Here is a 17,807-nt window from a genome sequence, read left to right on the forward strand (position 1 = left end):
ATGAGACCGCTTCAGCTGTGGCTTCGCGATCGAGTCCCGAGGTGGGCATGGCATCGCGGTTCGCTCCGAGTTCCAGTGACTCCAGCATGCCGCCGAACCTTCTTCCCGTGGTCGAACCTCAGCTTCTTACGGACCGGCGTCCCTATGCAGCGAGTTTCCAGGCATCTTGTTGTCTCCACGGATGCGTCTACCACGGGATGGGGTGCCATGTGCAATGGGCATGCAGCCGCCGGTTCCTGGACAGGACCCCAGCGCCTCATGCACATCAATTGCCTCGAGCTGCTGGCAGTACGGCTCGCCCTGCACCGCTTCAGAGCGTTGCTCTCGGGCCAGCACGTGCTTGTCCGTTCAGACAACACTACGGCAGTAGCGTACATCAACCACCAGGGGGGTCTACGCTCACGCCGGTTGTCGCAGCTCGCCCGCCACCTCTTGATATGGAGTCAGAAGCACCTGAGGTCTCTTCGTGCAGTATACATACCTGGAGACCGGAACCTGGCAGCCGACGAGCTGTCATGGGTCCGTCCCATCTCCGGCGAATGGCGACTCCATCCCCAGTTGGTCCAGCTGATTTGGGACCAGTTCGGGGAGGCACAGATAGATCTGTTCGCCTCTCGGGACTCATCCCACTGCGCCCGGTTTTATTCCCTGACCGACGGTTCGCTCGGCACAGATGCGCTGGCGCACAGCTGGCCACGGGGCCCACGCAAGTATGCGTTTCCCCCAGTGAGCCTCCTTGCACGGGTGTTGTGCAAGATCAAGGAGGACGAGGAGCAGGTCTTGCTGGTAGTCCCCTATTGGCCCACCAAGACGTGGTTCTCCGAACTCATGCTCCTCGCGACAGCACCTCCTTGGCCTATTCCTCTGAGACAAGATCTACTCACTCAGAGACGGGGCACTCCGTGGCACCCTCGTCCTGATCCTGGAGACTACACGTGTGGCTCCGGGATGGGACGGGGCAGGTTTGAGTTCGTTGCCACCTGCGGTGGCGGCAACCATCACTTCCGCTAGAGCGTCGTCTACGAGACACCTTATGCGTTGAAGTGGAACCTCTTCGTCAGCTGGTGCTCTTCTCGCTGAGAAGACCCCCGGAGATGTTCGATCGGAGTCGTGCTTCCTTCCTGCAAGAAGGGTTGGAGCGTAGGCTGTCGCCCTCCACCCTTTGGATTTATGTCGCGGCCATTGATGCAGTGAAAGGTAAGTCTATGGGAAGCATGACCTGGTCATCAGGTTCCTGAGGGGAGCGAGGGGGCTAAATCCGCTTCCCTCCCCTCCTGCCCTCTGGGGACCTCTCAGTAGACCTGGGTGCTCTGCAGAGGCCTCCCCTGGAGCCTTTGCAGTCGGTAGAGTTTTGCCCTGTCCTATGTAGACAGCACTCCTGATTGCATTGGTCTCCATCAGGAGAGTAAGGGACCTGCACGCACTCTCTGTTAACGAAGTGTGTTCGGGCCGGCTTCGGGCCGGCTTACTCTCACGTATTCCTGAGACCCCGGCCTGGATATATGCCCAAGGTTCCTACCACTCCCCTCCGGGACCTGGTGGTGAACCTGCAAGCGCTGCCCCTGGAGGAGGCAGACCCAGCCTTGGCACTGCTCTGTCCGGTACGTGCTCTCCGCACCTATGTCGACAGAACGCAGTGTTTCAGGACCTCAGACCAGCTCTTTGTCTGTCATGGGGGGAGCCAGAAGGGAAGGGCTCTCTCAAAGCAACGGCTGTCCCACTGGATAGTGGACGCCATCGCTTTGTCTTACCAGCAGCTAGGCCGGCCGTGCCCCCTTGGTGTGACGGCCCATTCCACTCGGAGTGTAGCCTCCTCTTGGGCTCTAGCGCATGGCGCCTCGCTAACAGACATCTGCAGAGCTGCAGGCTGGGCGACACCCAACACCTTCGCCAGATTCTATAATCTGCGAATTGAGCCGGTATCCTCTCACGTACTCGTTTCGGCCAGTTCTGGACCCGCTCAGGTGTCTTCGCTTGCTCGCCACTCCACTCCCCGGACTGGATAAGTGCGATATTCCTCAGTTCTTCCATTGAAGTCTTGAGTCCTCCAGCACCGACGATGCGGGCACCACTGCTGTTGCTCTGGATGCTGGCTAGGTGCCTCCATGCGTACGGTTCCCCCATGGTAACCGTCTCATGTGTATTATCCACTGTAAGCCTCTCTGAGCATGTGTCTTCCCTTGGCAAGCCATCTGCCACCCCTGGAGTTGAAATTTTAGCAGCCACCTGCGGTTGGTGCTCCAGTGTCTCCATATGCGTTCCTACGTGGCCATATGAGTATTCTTAAGTCCTCCCTTCGGTAGGCATCTGGTAGCATGTCCCTCCCGGGATATGTTTCCCAGTGTACCTTTGTAATCCTGTGTCAAAGTAGGATCCCTAAAAAAAAAAAAAAAAAAGGGAGGGGTCCAGACTTTCGCAGGGCACTGGAAGACAGCTTGAAGATGGCGTGATGGCACAGACCCCCAATCTCCGTCACTTCTGACGTAACTCGAAGTGACTACGAAAGGGAACGTCTCGGTTACGTTGTAACCCTCGTTCCCTGAGTAGGGAACGGAGACGTTACGTCTCCCTGCCACTTCTGCTGTATCGCTGGGTAGACGCCGAGTTCAGTCTTGGCTCCTCAGCGAAGACATACTGCGGTTGCGTTCACTTCCTCCTTTTATACTCACGGAGTAGGGCGGAGTACGCTATGCAAATTTCCGCAGCCCCAAGGCATTGCATGCCATTGGCTCGTTTTTAAATACTCGAAGAGGATTGGCTTTCTATGCGAAACCCCCCAATCTCCGTCACTTCTGACGTAACGTCTCCGTTCCCTACTCAGGGAACGAGGGTTACAACGTAACCGAGACGTTTTTTTTATTAAATCTAAATGTAAATGTTGTATGTTCCTTGATTGAATTTATTTATTTTTTACATTGATACGTTTTTTTTTTTGTTTTGTTTTTTTATACTTTTCTTTGCACATAGTGGAGAGTTTGAAGCAGTGTCTAATAAAATTGCTTCAATTCACTTAAATTGAGACTTTTTTTTCGACTGTGGTATCGATTTAGTAACGATACCGAGGTATTATGTTATGGTATCGTACCAAAGCCAAGGGTCAATATTGGGCCCTAAATTATTCAACTTGTACATCAATGGTATATTTAATGTTTCAAAATTACTTAAGTGTGTTTTGTTCGCAGATGACACTAAAATTTTCTACTGTGATGATAATTATGATAAGGTTATTAATGTTGTAAACACTAAACTAAGGGATATAAAAAAGTGGATTGATAAGTTACAATAGACAATAAATTAACTTTGAAAACTCACATCAGACACATAGAATCTTAAGTCTCTAAAAGCCTTGCAATAATAAATAAAGCTAAACATGTCCTTGATTAAAATACACTCCGTACCCTGTATTTTTCCCTGATTCTGCCATACTTAACTTATTGTGTTGAAGTATGGGGGAATAATTATAATAACTCCTTGCAGTCTTTACTTATCTTACGAAAAAGGGCTATACGTACAATACACAAGGCTGATGCCACGTTTACACAAAGCCGGGTATTTAGCAAACCGAATATTTTCCCCCTCTCTGTTTTCAAAAATAACATCGTTCACACACCCGCATAAATACGCCATTGAGCGCCATTATAACTATGCCAAACATGGGCGGCAGTGTAGGGGTTAAGGATAAAGCCATGCAAGCCAATCAGAATCCTCAGAATCGACAAGAGAGAACCTAAAATGCCATTTCTCCCAGTTCACACGACAACACATAACCGGCACTTTGGCTGGAGTTTTTAGAAATAATCGTTTTCTGTGATAAAAACGGGGTTTTCGTGTAAACGAGAGGCCAATCCGCAAGGAAATATCTGCGTTTTCCCTTCGTGTAAACAGGGCCTGAGTATCTCGAACAGTACAGGACCTTGTCCAACTGAACACGGCACAACTCTTATTTAAAGCATTTCACCACCTATTACCTGCTAATATACAAAAGTTATTCACACAGAGTGAGCAGTTGTATAGTTTGAGGAGCTGTGGGAACTTCTCTATACCAATGGTTAAAACCACCAGGAGGAGTTTCTGTGTGTCTGTATGCAGAGTTAAATTATGAAATAGTTTGGGGCTTGAACTTCAAACAATGTCAATGTATTCACCAGTTTAATAAACCGAAGGTCTTGTCACAGTACAAGGAGGGTGGCATCTTTCATGTGTAGCCTTTCTTTGTTCTATTTGTGCTATTTTTAATTCGAAATATATATATATATATATATATATTACTATTGACTCCTTGTCTTTAATAATGTTTTACATTTACATTAATTTGGCAAGTAGTTTTTGCTGTAGTATTAAAATCGTAATAGAGAATTGTGATATTTCACTGGTATCTATTTGAGCCACTGACCCAATCCTCTGCACTGAGCCCTGCTGGAGCTGCTCTAAATATGTGATGTACTATTAAATGAAAGATACAATGTGATAGAACAATAGAAAGAACAGTGAGAGTAACAGAAGCTCATTCAATACAATTTAACAGGCTTAAGCATGAAAATAACTGGAAGAAATATATATTTGTTGAAAAAATAAGCAAACTAATAAGATTTAATCTTTTTGTTTCTTGACCCAATACATTTAAAAATGACAAATTCAGTATCTGTCACAATTATGTTCTCTCTGTCTGGACCTGTTCTTAGTAGTCACTGATTAGTTGGCGGCAGTTGCTCAGTGGTTCATGTGGGTTGTCTACAAACTGAAAGGTTGGTGGTTCAATTCGACCAAGTGTTGAGGTGTCCATGAGCAAGACACCTAACCCCAGCTGCTCCTGACAAGCTGGCTGGCGCCTTGCATGGCTGACACCACCGTCGGTGTGTGAATGAGTGTATGAATGGGTGAATGTGAGGCAAATGTAAAGCGCTTTGGTGGCCGTTATGTCTATGAAAGCGCTATATAAATGCAGTCCATTTAGTCATGGGACCCGGGTGAGCACTGGGGTACCGATCCCGAGACTACCTAGAGGAGGTGGTCTGAGTTTGGTTGCTCCCGAACTGTGCCGCGCTTCACGTGAATCTGAAAGCAACACGCACCCGGCTGCGCACTTGTTCAGGAAGTTGCCTTACAAATGCTTCACAAAGGCATTATTTATGTCTTTTGGAGTGCAGTTGGCTTATATATTAAAAATATGAAAATCACAGAGAAGGCTGCTTTCGTTTTAAAATACTAACGCGTGATTTGTGAAGAGCGCTCGTGCATGTGGCCGTGAGCGACTCATTGGTTAAACGTACTTGCATGTCAAAATGCTTTCATGACGCGAAATTAATGCAAACACGGTGAGTTATATCTTAAACCAACAGGACAAACCACATTTACAATTTTAATAGAGATATGTTCATTAGTGTGAATGCAGCTTATCATATCTAAACTGAGGGGAAATCACTCCACCTCTTGAATGAAAAAAAATTTAAATACTGAGACCACTCTTTCTTTATTGCTTGTAATGCTTTTTGTTTCTCTTTATTTACTAGCTTTCATATTTTGAAGCTATGTTAGTTTATATAGCCTATTTAAATTTCTTAACATGTAATTGGTTTAATTAAATGTTTTTTTATATATATTTTCTTAAAGTATGTGTTTTTACACATGTAATTAAATACATATTTTAAGTGTTATTAAGATTAATTAATAAGAAAAAAAGTAGATCAGATCATGAGCTGCCTAAAGATTCCCATCCCTACTGTACAATGATTTATTGCTTGTCTTTGTCGACTAATAGGCCTACAGAAGGTAAAGATCGCAATCGCAATATTGGTAAAAAAAAACGGAATTAGATTATTTTCCATAATCGTTCAGCCCTAGTGTGAAACCAGACCAACGCCGCGGGGCACCCGGAGCAAACGCACTCGGGCTTGGGCCACAGCAAACAAGCCCAGTGTAAAAGCCCCCTGAAGCTTTGTTTTCGTTTGGAATCAAGCTTCGTCTGTCTGCTTCATCAACCAGGTGACAGTATCGGTATCGGTACTCTGTATCGGCAAGTACCAAAAATGAAAGTATCTGTGTATCTGACTTTTCTGGAAAAAGTGGTATCGTGGATCCCTAGTAATCAAAGTTATAAAAATTATCTTTATCAAATAACCAGTATTTTCAGTTTCTTTAAGTTTTTTTTTTTTTTTATTATATTTATTGTACATTTTCTAGTTTCTTTAAGTTTTAATAAAATTAGGAATGATAAAATATTTAAAATTAAAATGAGTAACAGTGTATATAAATGAATGTAAAGTAGACTCTTACAGTGCTCTTCTGGTGTTTTTGATCACTGGCAGTAGTCTCATCACTGCTTCATCAGATCTTCTGTATTTCTGCAGTTCAAACTTCTCTTGAGTCTCTTCTGACATCAGGAGCATGTACACCAGACCAGACCACTGAGCAGAGGAGAGATCTGCTGAAAGATTTCCTGAGCTCAGATTCTTCTGGATTTCCTCCTCAAAGTCATCTCTCAGTTCACTGAGACAGTAGAAGAGATTGATGGTCCTCTCTACTGATTCCTCCTTCGCTATTTTCTTTTTGATATAGTCAACAGTGTCTTTAATGTTCTTTGATTTGAGTTTCAGTTTTGGCAGTAGTTCCTTCAGGTCACTCTGATTGGACTCCAGTGAGAGACCCAGGAGGAACCGAAGGAAAAGGTCCAGGTGTCCGTTCTTGCTTTCTAAAGCCTTGTTGATTGCAGCTTTATGAAGCTGAAACTGTGAATTTTTGGACAGTATCCATGTCAGTTTTTCTCTGCGGGATTGAAGAAATGGGTTTGCTTTCTTGTCTTTGTTCATCATAAACACATAAAGAGCAGCAAGGAACTCCTGGACGCTGAGATGAACGAAGCTGAAAACACTTCTGGCTGAAACAGTTTCCTTCTGAAAGATCTGAGTGCATAACCCAGATTGCACTGAACCTTCACTGACATCGAGTCCACATTCCTCAAGATCTTCTTTGTAGAAAATCAGTTGACCTTTCTCCAGCTGTTGAAAGGCCAGTTTTCCAAGCTTCAGAACAATCTCATCAAAAGACACTGCATTGTCTTTAGGTTCGGGCACACCACAGTATTTGTCTTTCTTCTGTTGCTGCTGAGAAATTAAGAAGCTTGTGTACATCCCTGTGAGAGTTGTGGGAGTTTTGTCATTGCTCTCTTGATCCAGTAGAGGCTGAAGAACAATAAGAGAGATCCAGCAGAAGACGGGGATATGGCACATGATGTACAGACTCCTGGATTTCTTGATGTGACTGATGAGGTTTCCAGCGACCTCAGGACTGCTGTTTTTAATGAAGTATTGCTCTTTCTGCTCATCGTTAAATCCTCGCACCTCTGTCACTTGATCAATGTAGTCACGGGGAATCAGACTGGCTGCTGCTGGTCTGGAAGTGATCCAGATGAGAGCAGAGGGAAGCAGATGTGCCTTGATAAGGTTTATTATTATATTACTCACTGTTGTTTTTTCATTTACATTTGTAAATGTGTCATCTTCTTTAAAGTTCAAAGTAAAGCGACATTCATCCAGCCCATCAAAGATGAACATAACTTTACCATCACCTTCAGGAAGAGAGGTCAATTCTTCAGGACTACTAAAGAAGTATTTGTTGAGCAGTCCCATGAGACTGTACTCTTCTTTAATCAAATTCAATCTACGGAATGGAAGTGGAAATATGAAATCTATACCCTGATTTTCTTTTTCTTCTGCCCAGTCAAGGATGCATTTATTGACAGAGACAGTTTTTCCGACTCCTGCGATCCCCATCATCAGTACCTTTGAGTTTTGTTTAAACATGTCATTACACTTGACTTGAGTCTCCTTGGCAGTCGGTCGGTTGTGAGATTCGATCTGTATCACCTCGTGTTCGTTCATTCTTCCTCCAGTCTCATTCTCCACCACATATAAATCAGTGTAGATATCGTTCAGGTTTTTCCGATGACCCGTCTCTGAATTACCAACCAATATCTGCTTGTAGTCCCGTTTTAATATGTCCTTCAGCCTGGTCCATGTGTAATCATTAAGAGTAGCTTTTCTGTCGTCTGCAGTTGAACCTTCAAGAAAGAGGGGAAAAGACAGCAAAAACTAAGTGATTGTGTTTTTCATGAATTCCTGCTTCTGCTATATTCAAATGAATCACACTCTTACTTCAGTAATGTTTCCATGCACATCTTACACAGATTATGCTGAAGTTGACAACATAAATGATGGAAATGCCTTGATTAATACTTGAATGCAATTGGAATTGGATTTATCAAATTGTCACTATTGGACTCAGTTCAACTTAAAGGAATAGTTCACTTAAAAAATGACCTGTCATCATTTACTCTCACCCTCAAATTGTTTCAAACCTGTATGAACATATATATTTTTTCTACTATGGAAGTCATTGGGGCCCATCATGTTTGGTTACTGACATTTTTCAAAATATCTTCCTTTGTGTTGCAAAATAAATACATTAATACAGGTTTGAGACCTCTTGAGGATGAATAAATGACAGAATTTTCCTTTTTCAGTAAACTATTCCTTTAAAGGCACAATATGTATTTTTTCTGCTTTAAAAATAGCAAAAATAACTGTATTTGTGTTATATATTTCTATTAGATATGTACTTACATTATCCAGACAGTTTCCACCAACTTTCAAATCCGGAGAAATGTATAGTTTAATTTGAAGACACAGTCCGTTTCTTTATTTCCGTTATGACGTCATGTAACCTTTGACTAAACTATTTTCTCTAACTTCATGCGGAACCCAGCGAAACCGCCAAACACAAAGGGGAACACCGGACTACCACCAATAAAAGCAAAGAAAACGACGACGAAGAAAAAGTATTTTTCTAGTATCATTTTGCACCTGCAACAAACTTGAGGGGGGTTTGGCTGCACGCGCAAGATCTCTTGCTAGCTTACCACTCTGACATCGCTGTAAGCACCCATTCAGTTAACTATATCTATCCGTATATTTTGTGAAATTATGTCATGTTTGAAATGCAGAAGGGCTAGCTCTCATGTATAGTAGCTATAATGTAAATTAAAATTTGTCCTAATGTCTAAATTGAGCTGGAGAAAGTAGCTTCATATGCAGTTCACTAACGTTATCTTGTTCGATATCATAGTATAAACGTAATTATTTTATTACGAAAAGGTGACCGTGTTTTTTAAACTTCTATTAATACTAGCTAGATGGAATATTGATTTAATAGGGGTCTGATAATTCATTTATATCTCTGTTCGAAAAGACGTGATTGTCAAAAATACATAGTTAGAATGAGTGAGGAATGAAGGGAATGACAGTTCCGATGTGTTCACTCGCGCTCTCTTTCTCTCTCCCTCAGAGGGCTGGTTGTCAGAGACAGCGACAACAACTCCCGTGAGCCCATACTCTTTCCCGACGTCATCACAGTACGTCTTTTGTTATTACAGTTTTTGCCCATTGCTTGAACACTATAGAACCATGCTTAGACTAAAGTAACACAACTTGAAGCTTTTGTTACCATGCCTCAAACACATGGACCCATACTTTAAACAAAAGCGTTGCTTTGCACTCTAGTTGCAATTCTGCAACACACTTACTCCTTTATGCAACACACTTGGTCCTTCATACTACACTCTATTTCATACATAAGACACTTTGTTCAAAAATGAAATCTCAGGGTGCCATTTGGAAAACACATGTATTCAAAATACAAAACACATTGGGTTATTGCAACCACTCAAATACTCACCCGAAGGCACTTAATTGCAAAACTGAACACCAATCAGCCAACTACAAAAAGCCCTCAGTTTAGCCATTTGAAGAACTTTGTAAGCATGGATAGAGGGAGGGAGAGCAAGAGGAAGAGCAGGAGGAGGAGGTCAAGGTCAAAGAGGCCATGCACAGACTCTGATGATATACTGTAAGATCAACTTTGGTGGACCATGTCATCAACCATGGCCTGACGATGAGGGAGGCTGGGCAGAGAGTCCAGCCACATTTACAGTAAGCCGCTTCACAATGACATCTATAACATTCCGACTAGAAAGCAGGTATGTCTTCACCTCTCTACCTTCTACTCCACTCAGATGGTATTTACAGCACTGTAGTGTATATCACATCAATGACTAGAAGACCTTTTAGGAGAGGACGCCAATGCCTGTTCACACAACAGAAGGAACTCACCATTGTGGACCTAGTGAGGGCAGACAATGCCATCCGTCTCCACCAGAAAATACTTGCAGACAGAATAGTCTTCAACAACACAAACCAAGTGAGGATCACCACCATCAGACGCATCTTGGGAAAACACAGCATCACCATGAAGCAGCTCTACAGATTCCCATTTGAGAGGAACAGTGACAGGGTCAAAGGACTTCGAAGCTGAATATACATGGGTAAGTGTATCTGTCCTTTACATGTACAATACAGTAATGGTGAAATCCAGTATCAGCTCAATATGTACCATATCAGGACCACATGGATCAATTTGGAGAGCTACACAGGTACCTGTGTGATGGGGTGAGGGTTCTGTATGTGTAGCACTATAGTGCAGTAATATGTGCTATAGTGTATACAACAGCCAACATATACTCACATTTCTAGATGCTCTCCATAATGTATGTATACTGTAATATATATATATATATATATATATATATATATATATATAGTGTTATTTCTATTACTGTACTATATATATATATACAAAGTGTATATATATATATATATATATATATATTATTATTATTTTTTATTTTTTTTTTACTTTATCTGAATTTATCTTACTGCAATGTACAGTGCTGCAATGTACAATATTAAGTAGGCCTGTTTGCTTTTTTGGTTGTTTGAAAATGTGCCTCCTGAAAATATGCCTTCTGAATAAACAGTCAAAATCAGAGACTGCAGTGTTTTATATAAAGTAGACTAGTGTGTTCCCTCTGATCTGAAAGTGTTAGCATATGGTGCAAGTGTGTGTCATTTTGTCATCAGTTACATTTTGAAAAAGGAATGTTAGGTTTTGATCGTAGAGTTTCAATTTGACACAGATGCGAATGGTATATTTCCCAGTGTTGTGTCACGTTTACTTGTGTGTAGAGTTTTGGCACAATGAGCGAAATTTTGCAAAATGCATTCAAGCAATGGGCAAAAACTGTATTTAGATCGAGTGCCCCCTGGTGGCCAAAAATTACAGACTGTACGTTTAAGACCATGCTGACCACCAACATTATTACAAGATTTTTGATCAAACCATTGAACCATTTACATCTAACACACCAAACAAAACATGAGACTGTATAAGGGTTAGGTTGGGGTTGTTGGAATGACCCTGCATATGTAGAAGTTGCTTATAGAAGTATTAATTCATGGTTTAAGACTCCTGTAAACCATTTAACCGTAAATCGTAAAAAAAATGACTAGACAGCCTATGCTAATACATGTACTTTTTTTAAGATCTGCTGCCGTTCTTCTTGGCCCTGTAATTGTTGCTTGCTGTTATATTTTCTTGTTTCCATGTACAGACAAGGATTCTTTACCCCTGATCTCTTCTGAAAGGGCTCCAACAGCGGCAGATGTCTTCATATTGCCTTCAGCCTGACTTGAGTGTGTGAGAGAGAGAGGATCACTCACTGGGAAACATAGACCAAACAAACACATCAGCAAAGAAAAGTTTAAGTCAAACCATTACATTGGTAAACAGTCAGTCACATTACAGTCAGAGTGAATTAAACCTCACCTTGCTTGTGTTTCTTCTCCAGCTTCTCAGCCATATTGTTCTGGTTCATCTTCCTCAGGATCTTCACTGTGTTCGTCACGGCTTCTTCAGGTCCAAAACATGCTACCATCTTATCCACTGTGTCTAAGATATCTGCTTTCTCCATTTCAGACATTGTTATACACTCATGATCATTCTTTAAGTGCCACTTAAACGTCTTCTGTTCAGCTTCTACCAGTTCATTCAGTGATTTCTGAAGCAGATCTTCAACTTTAACAGACGCCATCGTCCTTCACAGATTCACAGCTGAAGGATAAAAAGAAAAACATCTGTAGTTTCACTCTTAACATGTTGACCTAAGCACTCAAATGTTATTTGGATTATAAAATGAAATTGTGATCGGATCAGGACTTTCATTCAAACTCATCTGTTAAAAGGGTTCTATAATGCTCTTTTATGCATTATGCATCTATCTGAAACATGCTAGCAATGAGTACCATAGCAACCACACAGAATGCCCTAGCAACCAAATAGTCAACACCTAATGAACCACCCTGAGCAACCATCCAAAGTACCCTAGAAACCGCATAGCAATACCCTAGCACCCACTGCAAGCACCCTAACAACCACATAGCAACACACTAGCAACCACCCTAAGTACTCTAGCAACTGCATAGCAACACCCTAAAATCAATCTATCTATCTTAGTCGGGGAGCCAAAGTCTCAAAAGCTCAATAAAATGGGTTGAACCTGACATGGTCTGCCATACTTTTTATTTGTGTTTTTTCTGTTAACTGTCAAGTCAAGTCAATTAATTTATAGAGCACAACATAAACACAACATTTGTTGATCCAAAGTGCTTTACAGATGGTCAAGAGAGAAAAAAACAATACAGTTTTTGCCCATTGCTTGAACACTATAGAACCATGCTTAGACTAAAGTAACACAATTTGAAGCTTTTGTTACCATGCCTCAAACACATGTACCCATACTTTAAACAAAAGCGTTGCTTTGCACTCTAGTTGCAATTCTGCAACACACTTACTCCTTTATGCAACACACTTGGTCCTTCATACTACACTCTATTTCATACATAAGACACTTTGTTCAAAAATGAAATCTCAGGGTGCCATTTGGAAAACACATGTATTCAAAATACAAAACACATTGGGTTATTGCAACCACTCAAATATACACCCGAAGGCACTTAATTGCAAAACTGAACACCAATCAGCCAACTACAAAAGCCCTCAGTTTAGCCATTTGAAGAACTTTGTAAGCATGGATAGAGGGAGGGAGAGCAAGAGGAAGAGCAGGAGGAGGAGGTCAAGGTCGAAGAGGCCATGCACGGACTCTGATGATATACTGTAAGATCAACTTTGGTGGACCATGTAATCAACCATGGTCTGACGATGAGGGAGGCTGGGCAGAGAGTCCAGACACATTTACATAAGGCGCTTCACAATGACATCTATAACATTCCGACTAGAAAACAGGTATGTCTTCACCTCTCTACTTTCTACTCCACTCAGATGGTATTTACAGCACTGTAGTGTATATCACATCAATGACTAGAAGACCTTTTAGGAGAGGACGCCAATGCCTGTTCACACAACAGAAGGAACTCACCATTGTGGACCTAGTGAGGGCAGACAATGCCATCCGTCTCCACCAGAAAATACTTGCAGACAGAATAGTCTTCAACAACATAAACCATGTGAGGATCACCACCATCAGACGCATCTTGGGAAAACACAGCATCACCATGAAGCAGCTCTACAGATTCCCATTTGAGAGGAACAGTGACAGGGTCAAAGGACTTTGAGCTGAATATATATGGGTAAGTGTAACTGTCCTTTACATGTACAATACAGTAATGGTGAAATCCAGTATCAGCTCAATATGTACCATATCAGGACCACATGGCTCCATTTGGAGAGCTACACAGATACCTGTGTGATGGGGTGAGGGTTCGTGTAGGATATGTGTAGCACTATAGTGCAGTAATATGTGCTATAGTGCATACAATAGCCAACATATACTCACATTTCTAGATGCTCTCCATAATGTATGTAAAATATATACAGTATATAGTGTTTTTTTATTATTATTTATATATTTTTTTGCCTAATCTGAATTTATCTTACTGCAATGTACAGTGCTGCAATGTACAATATTAAGTAGGCCTGCTTGCTTTTTTGGTTGTTTGTTTATTCAGAAGGCATATTTTCAGGAGGCACATTTTCAGTCAAAATCAAAGACTGCAGTGTTTTATATAAAATAGACAAGTGTGTTCCCTCTGATCTGAAAGTGTTAGCATAAGGTGCAAGTATGTGTCATTTTGTCAGAGTTACATTTTGACAAAGGAATGTTAGGTTTTGATCGTAGAGTTTCAATTTGACACAGATGCGAATGGTATATTTCCCAGTGTTGTGTCACGTTTACTTGTGTGTAGAGTTTTGGCACAATGAGCGAAATTTTGCAAAATGTGTTAAAGCAATGGGCAAAAACTGTAATAACAGTAATAAAAATTAATGGAGAAAACTATTAATAGTAATAAACGAATAAAAGAACATTTCTACGTACATATACACAGTGTACCATACACAGCGTCACTCAAACGCAAGAGTATAAAAGTGAGTCTTTAAGCTAGATTTAAAAACGTTGAGCGATGGAGAGGCCCTGATATCAAGGGGTAAGCTGTTCCAAAGTTTAGGTGCAACAACCGCGAAAGCTCGGTCGTCTTTGGATTTGCAACGTGAGCGAGGGACTGATAAAAGAAGCTGGTCACCGGATCTTAAAGGTCCCCTGACATGAAATTTTCATTTTCTGAGGTTTTTTAACATTAATACGAGTTCCCCTAGACTGTATTTGGTCTCCTCGTGTCTAGAATTTTCAATCGGTGTAAACCGAGCTTTGGCTATTTTTCTCTTCTCTGCATCCGTCTGCATTTCAGACACGCTGATCTAGAATCTCCCCCATATGATGTCATATAGGAGAAAGGTTACTCCCCTTCCCTTAAACGAACGAAGCATGGCAGTTGCTCAGTGCTCGGATGTACAAATGAACACAAAAGTATTTTTTAGTTCCTTCATCCGCGCCTCTGAAGAAACAATGGGTTAATTTTATTTTCTCTGGAAATGCGCCGACTCAAAGTTTTTTATGGCTAGGAGACAGATAAGTTCATCTTTCTCTCAAAATCTTTCGATACTGTTTATGCATCAGTAAGTCAAGCCAGACTATTGTCAACTTCACATCGTTTCTTTGAGTAGGATGAAAATAATTTTATTTAAAGAAAGTGTTGGATTTATTCGGTAAGCACGCGCTGCTTTGTTTAACGTTACGTTATCTGCAGCCGGCAGCGTCAGTTTTCCTTTTTGAATGATGAATATAGACTAATATATCTGCAGAAATACACAGTTGGCTCATTAAACACAGGCGCAGAACGCACATTATAGCTGACAGTCGCCTGTAGTTCTCTCGGTGAGTTCAAGTGCAGCTTTTTACCTCGACGAGACCGGACAAGTTTCGGGCTTTAGAGAGAACAGAAACTGCGTTATACTGCACAACGAAGCTCTTGCTGTACATCATCGGGTCTGCATTGGTGAAAGCAGAGAGTGCAGAAACTGCATGATTATTCAATAAGATCTTCATTCTCGCGATCGACAGATTGTCATCTGCTTCTCATTGCTCAATCACAGCAATATTTTATTTGATGAGAATCTAAATACTTCAAAAACTTCTCACGATTCAGTAATCTCGATATCTGTAATAGTAAAAACGTATAATAGCTGTAGTAAAACGTATTCAAGAGAGTTACACATGTAATATGTAGCTATTTCATATGCATGTCAGCCAATCACAGCAGTGGGCGGTTACATTGAATCCCACAGCAGGCACGCCGTTAAAGAATCGGATCGATAAGCAGAATCGTTAGTGGCATTGATATCGATAAAATCTTATCAATTCCCATCCCTAGTTGAGAGTTTGATTTAGGTTTTTGCCTTCTAGGCTTCAGAGGGGCAACAGTGTCCAAAGCAGTAGAACAGGTGGAGTTGAAGACGAGAACCAACTCATCAGTGTTCATATCAGGTGACAGAGAGATCTCACAGACTGAAAGAGGATGGGCTGTACATATGGAATTGCAGATTCAAATAAAACAGAATAGTGATCAGAAATACCAGCATCAAATACTTCACATGAATGCATAGAGAGACCGCGAGTCAAAATAAGATCTAGTGTGTGGCCCAGGTTGTGAGTGGGAGAAGAGACACACTGCGCGAAACTGAGTCAATGAGGTTCATAAAATTTTTAACCATAGGTTTAGAGGGGCAGCAAACATGGATATTGAAATCTCCCAAAACCAACAGTCTATCACAGCGTGGCACTTGATTTGACAGGAAGTCTGAGAGCTCATGGATAAACGTTGTGCTGACTTTGGGTGGTCTGTAAATCAGGATGCAAATTAGAGGACCATTAAGGTTGATGTGCAGTAGTTGTGCCTTGAAACTGGAAAAAGTATCTACGGGCTGTAGTTGACATTTAAATTACTTTTTGAAAATTGTAGCTAGACCACCACCAGATCCATTTGGCCTGCCTGGGAGTGCTGTAAAGGGACAGTCAGGAGGAGATAGTTCACATAGAGACGAAACCTCGCCAGGTTTCAACCAGGTTTAAGTCACAAACAGAAAATCCAAGGCACAATATGAGAAAAAGTTGTTCATAATGAATTTTTATTTGAAAGTGATCTAGCGTTTACTAGAGCCATTTTCACTGAAGGCTGAGCTGGTGCAGGGGAAGTTTTAGCTGGTGATAGAGCCTCAAGTGGGGCATATTCCAGAGGACGGTGATTTGCAGAGTTGATATTTCCGCCTTCTCTGCGAGATTTTGTATACAGCCGACGCGAGGAAGACCAGACAATGGGGATAATACATCCGTGAACTGAGGTAGAGAGCCCAGCACAATGTTTGTGGGAGCCCCGATGTATGTAACGAGGCCGAGGCCGACAAGCGATACCAAGAGCAGCGCAGTGATTGTAAAGATTAGTAGGCAGCAATGGCCAAACTTTAGGGTTCAGATGATGCAGATCAAACGATAAATAAAAAATCATGTCATAAAAACACCACCGACAAGAAGGCAGCAAACTTTCTTTAGACAGCGTGCAAAAAATTAAAAAGAAGCGGATAAAAAAGGTTACGGGCAATAACAAAAAGGATGATCATCCTAGAGTCGCGCATACCCAGCCAGATTTTAAACCACGTTAGCCAGCACATCGGGCAGCTAAACTACTACACAGTGCAAGTATGAGGAAGATACACCCCTTTCTAAGACCAGATCAACCTGACTAGCATATGCCAACCAATAGTCCGAGAGAAAGTAGAAGCTTACTGACGGAAAACAGTTGAAGTAGCCTGTTACTTCGGTGGCGAAAGCTTGCGTTTGACAGGTGGCAGCTTGACTAAAAGGATGCAGAGACAATTTTAACCAGCACCGTAGTTCAGCGTTTAAAATCAGCGTTGAAAAATCCTACAGGATGAACTCAAGGGAGTTAGGATTTAAACTACACGCTTGAGTAATCCATAATTAGTCCACAGTTTGTCACGAAAACAGAGGGATAACGGGAGAGCAGCGGCTGTCAGGACACACCAGCGTTCGCTCAGACCGCAACTTTGACCCTAAAAACAAATAATTGACGGGTCTGCTTTGCCGGAAATATCGCAAAAAAAAAAAAATCTGGCCATTTTAGTGTATGCACCCTTTATTTTTTATCATCATCAAAATATCAAAATATTTTATCATTTTTTTTCATCAAATCCTTAGTGGGTTTGGTAGGCTGTCAATAAATGCATTCCAGATACACAGAACACATGTGCTGACAACATCCACTGAAAAGCAACACACTAGCAACCACCCCAAGTACTCTAGCAACTGCATAGCAACACCCTAAAATCAATCTATCTATCTTGTCTGTTTTTCTGATAGACTGTATTGCTTCAAAAACTTCAAACTTTAAGCATTTAAAACATCTTCAAACTGTATGGTCAGGCTTTCTCAAGCCAACTTCAAAGATTATCTTGATGTAGTTTTTAAATCTACAAGTGAAACTATGTGG

General features: G+C 41.7%; 2 protein-coding genes across 2 annotated transcripts in view; both read right to left on the bottom strand.

Annotated features, from left to right (window-relative positions):
* Positions 1-17,807, bottom strand: part of LOC120480880 (NACHT, LRR and PYD domains-containing protein 3) — a 246,496-nt gene that overhangs the window by 116,341 nt on the left and 112,348 nt on the right. The gene's annotated exons all lie outside the window — the stretch shown is intronic.
* Positions 6,270-17,807, bottom strand: part of LOC148969338 (protein NLRC3-like) — a 287,825-nt gene continuing 276,287 nt past the window's right edge. The window contains exons 2-3 of the mRNA XM_089126987.1: positions 11,716-12,000; positions 6,270-8,056 (exon numbers count right to left, since the gene is read on the bottom strand). Coding sequence (XP_088983113.1) covers positions 6,270-8,056; positions 11,716-11,980 — 2,052 coding nt within the window. The 5' untranslated portion in view covers positions 11,981-12,000. The remainder of the gene's footprint in view (positions 8,057-11,715; positions 12,001-17,807) is intronic.

The sequence above is a fragment of the Pimephales promelas genome, chromosome 24 (genome assembly GCF_988280905.1).
Source record: "Pimephales promelas chromosome 24, fPimPro1.hap1.1, whole genome shotgun sequence".
Taxonomy (NCBI): domain Eukaryota; kingdom Metazoa; phylum Chordata; class Actinopteri; order Cypriniformes; family Leuciscidae; genus Pimephales; species Pimephales promelas.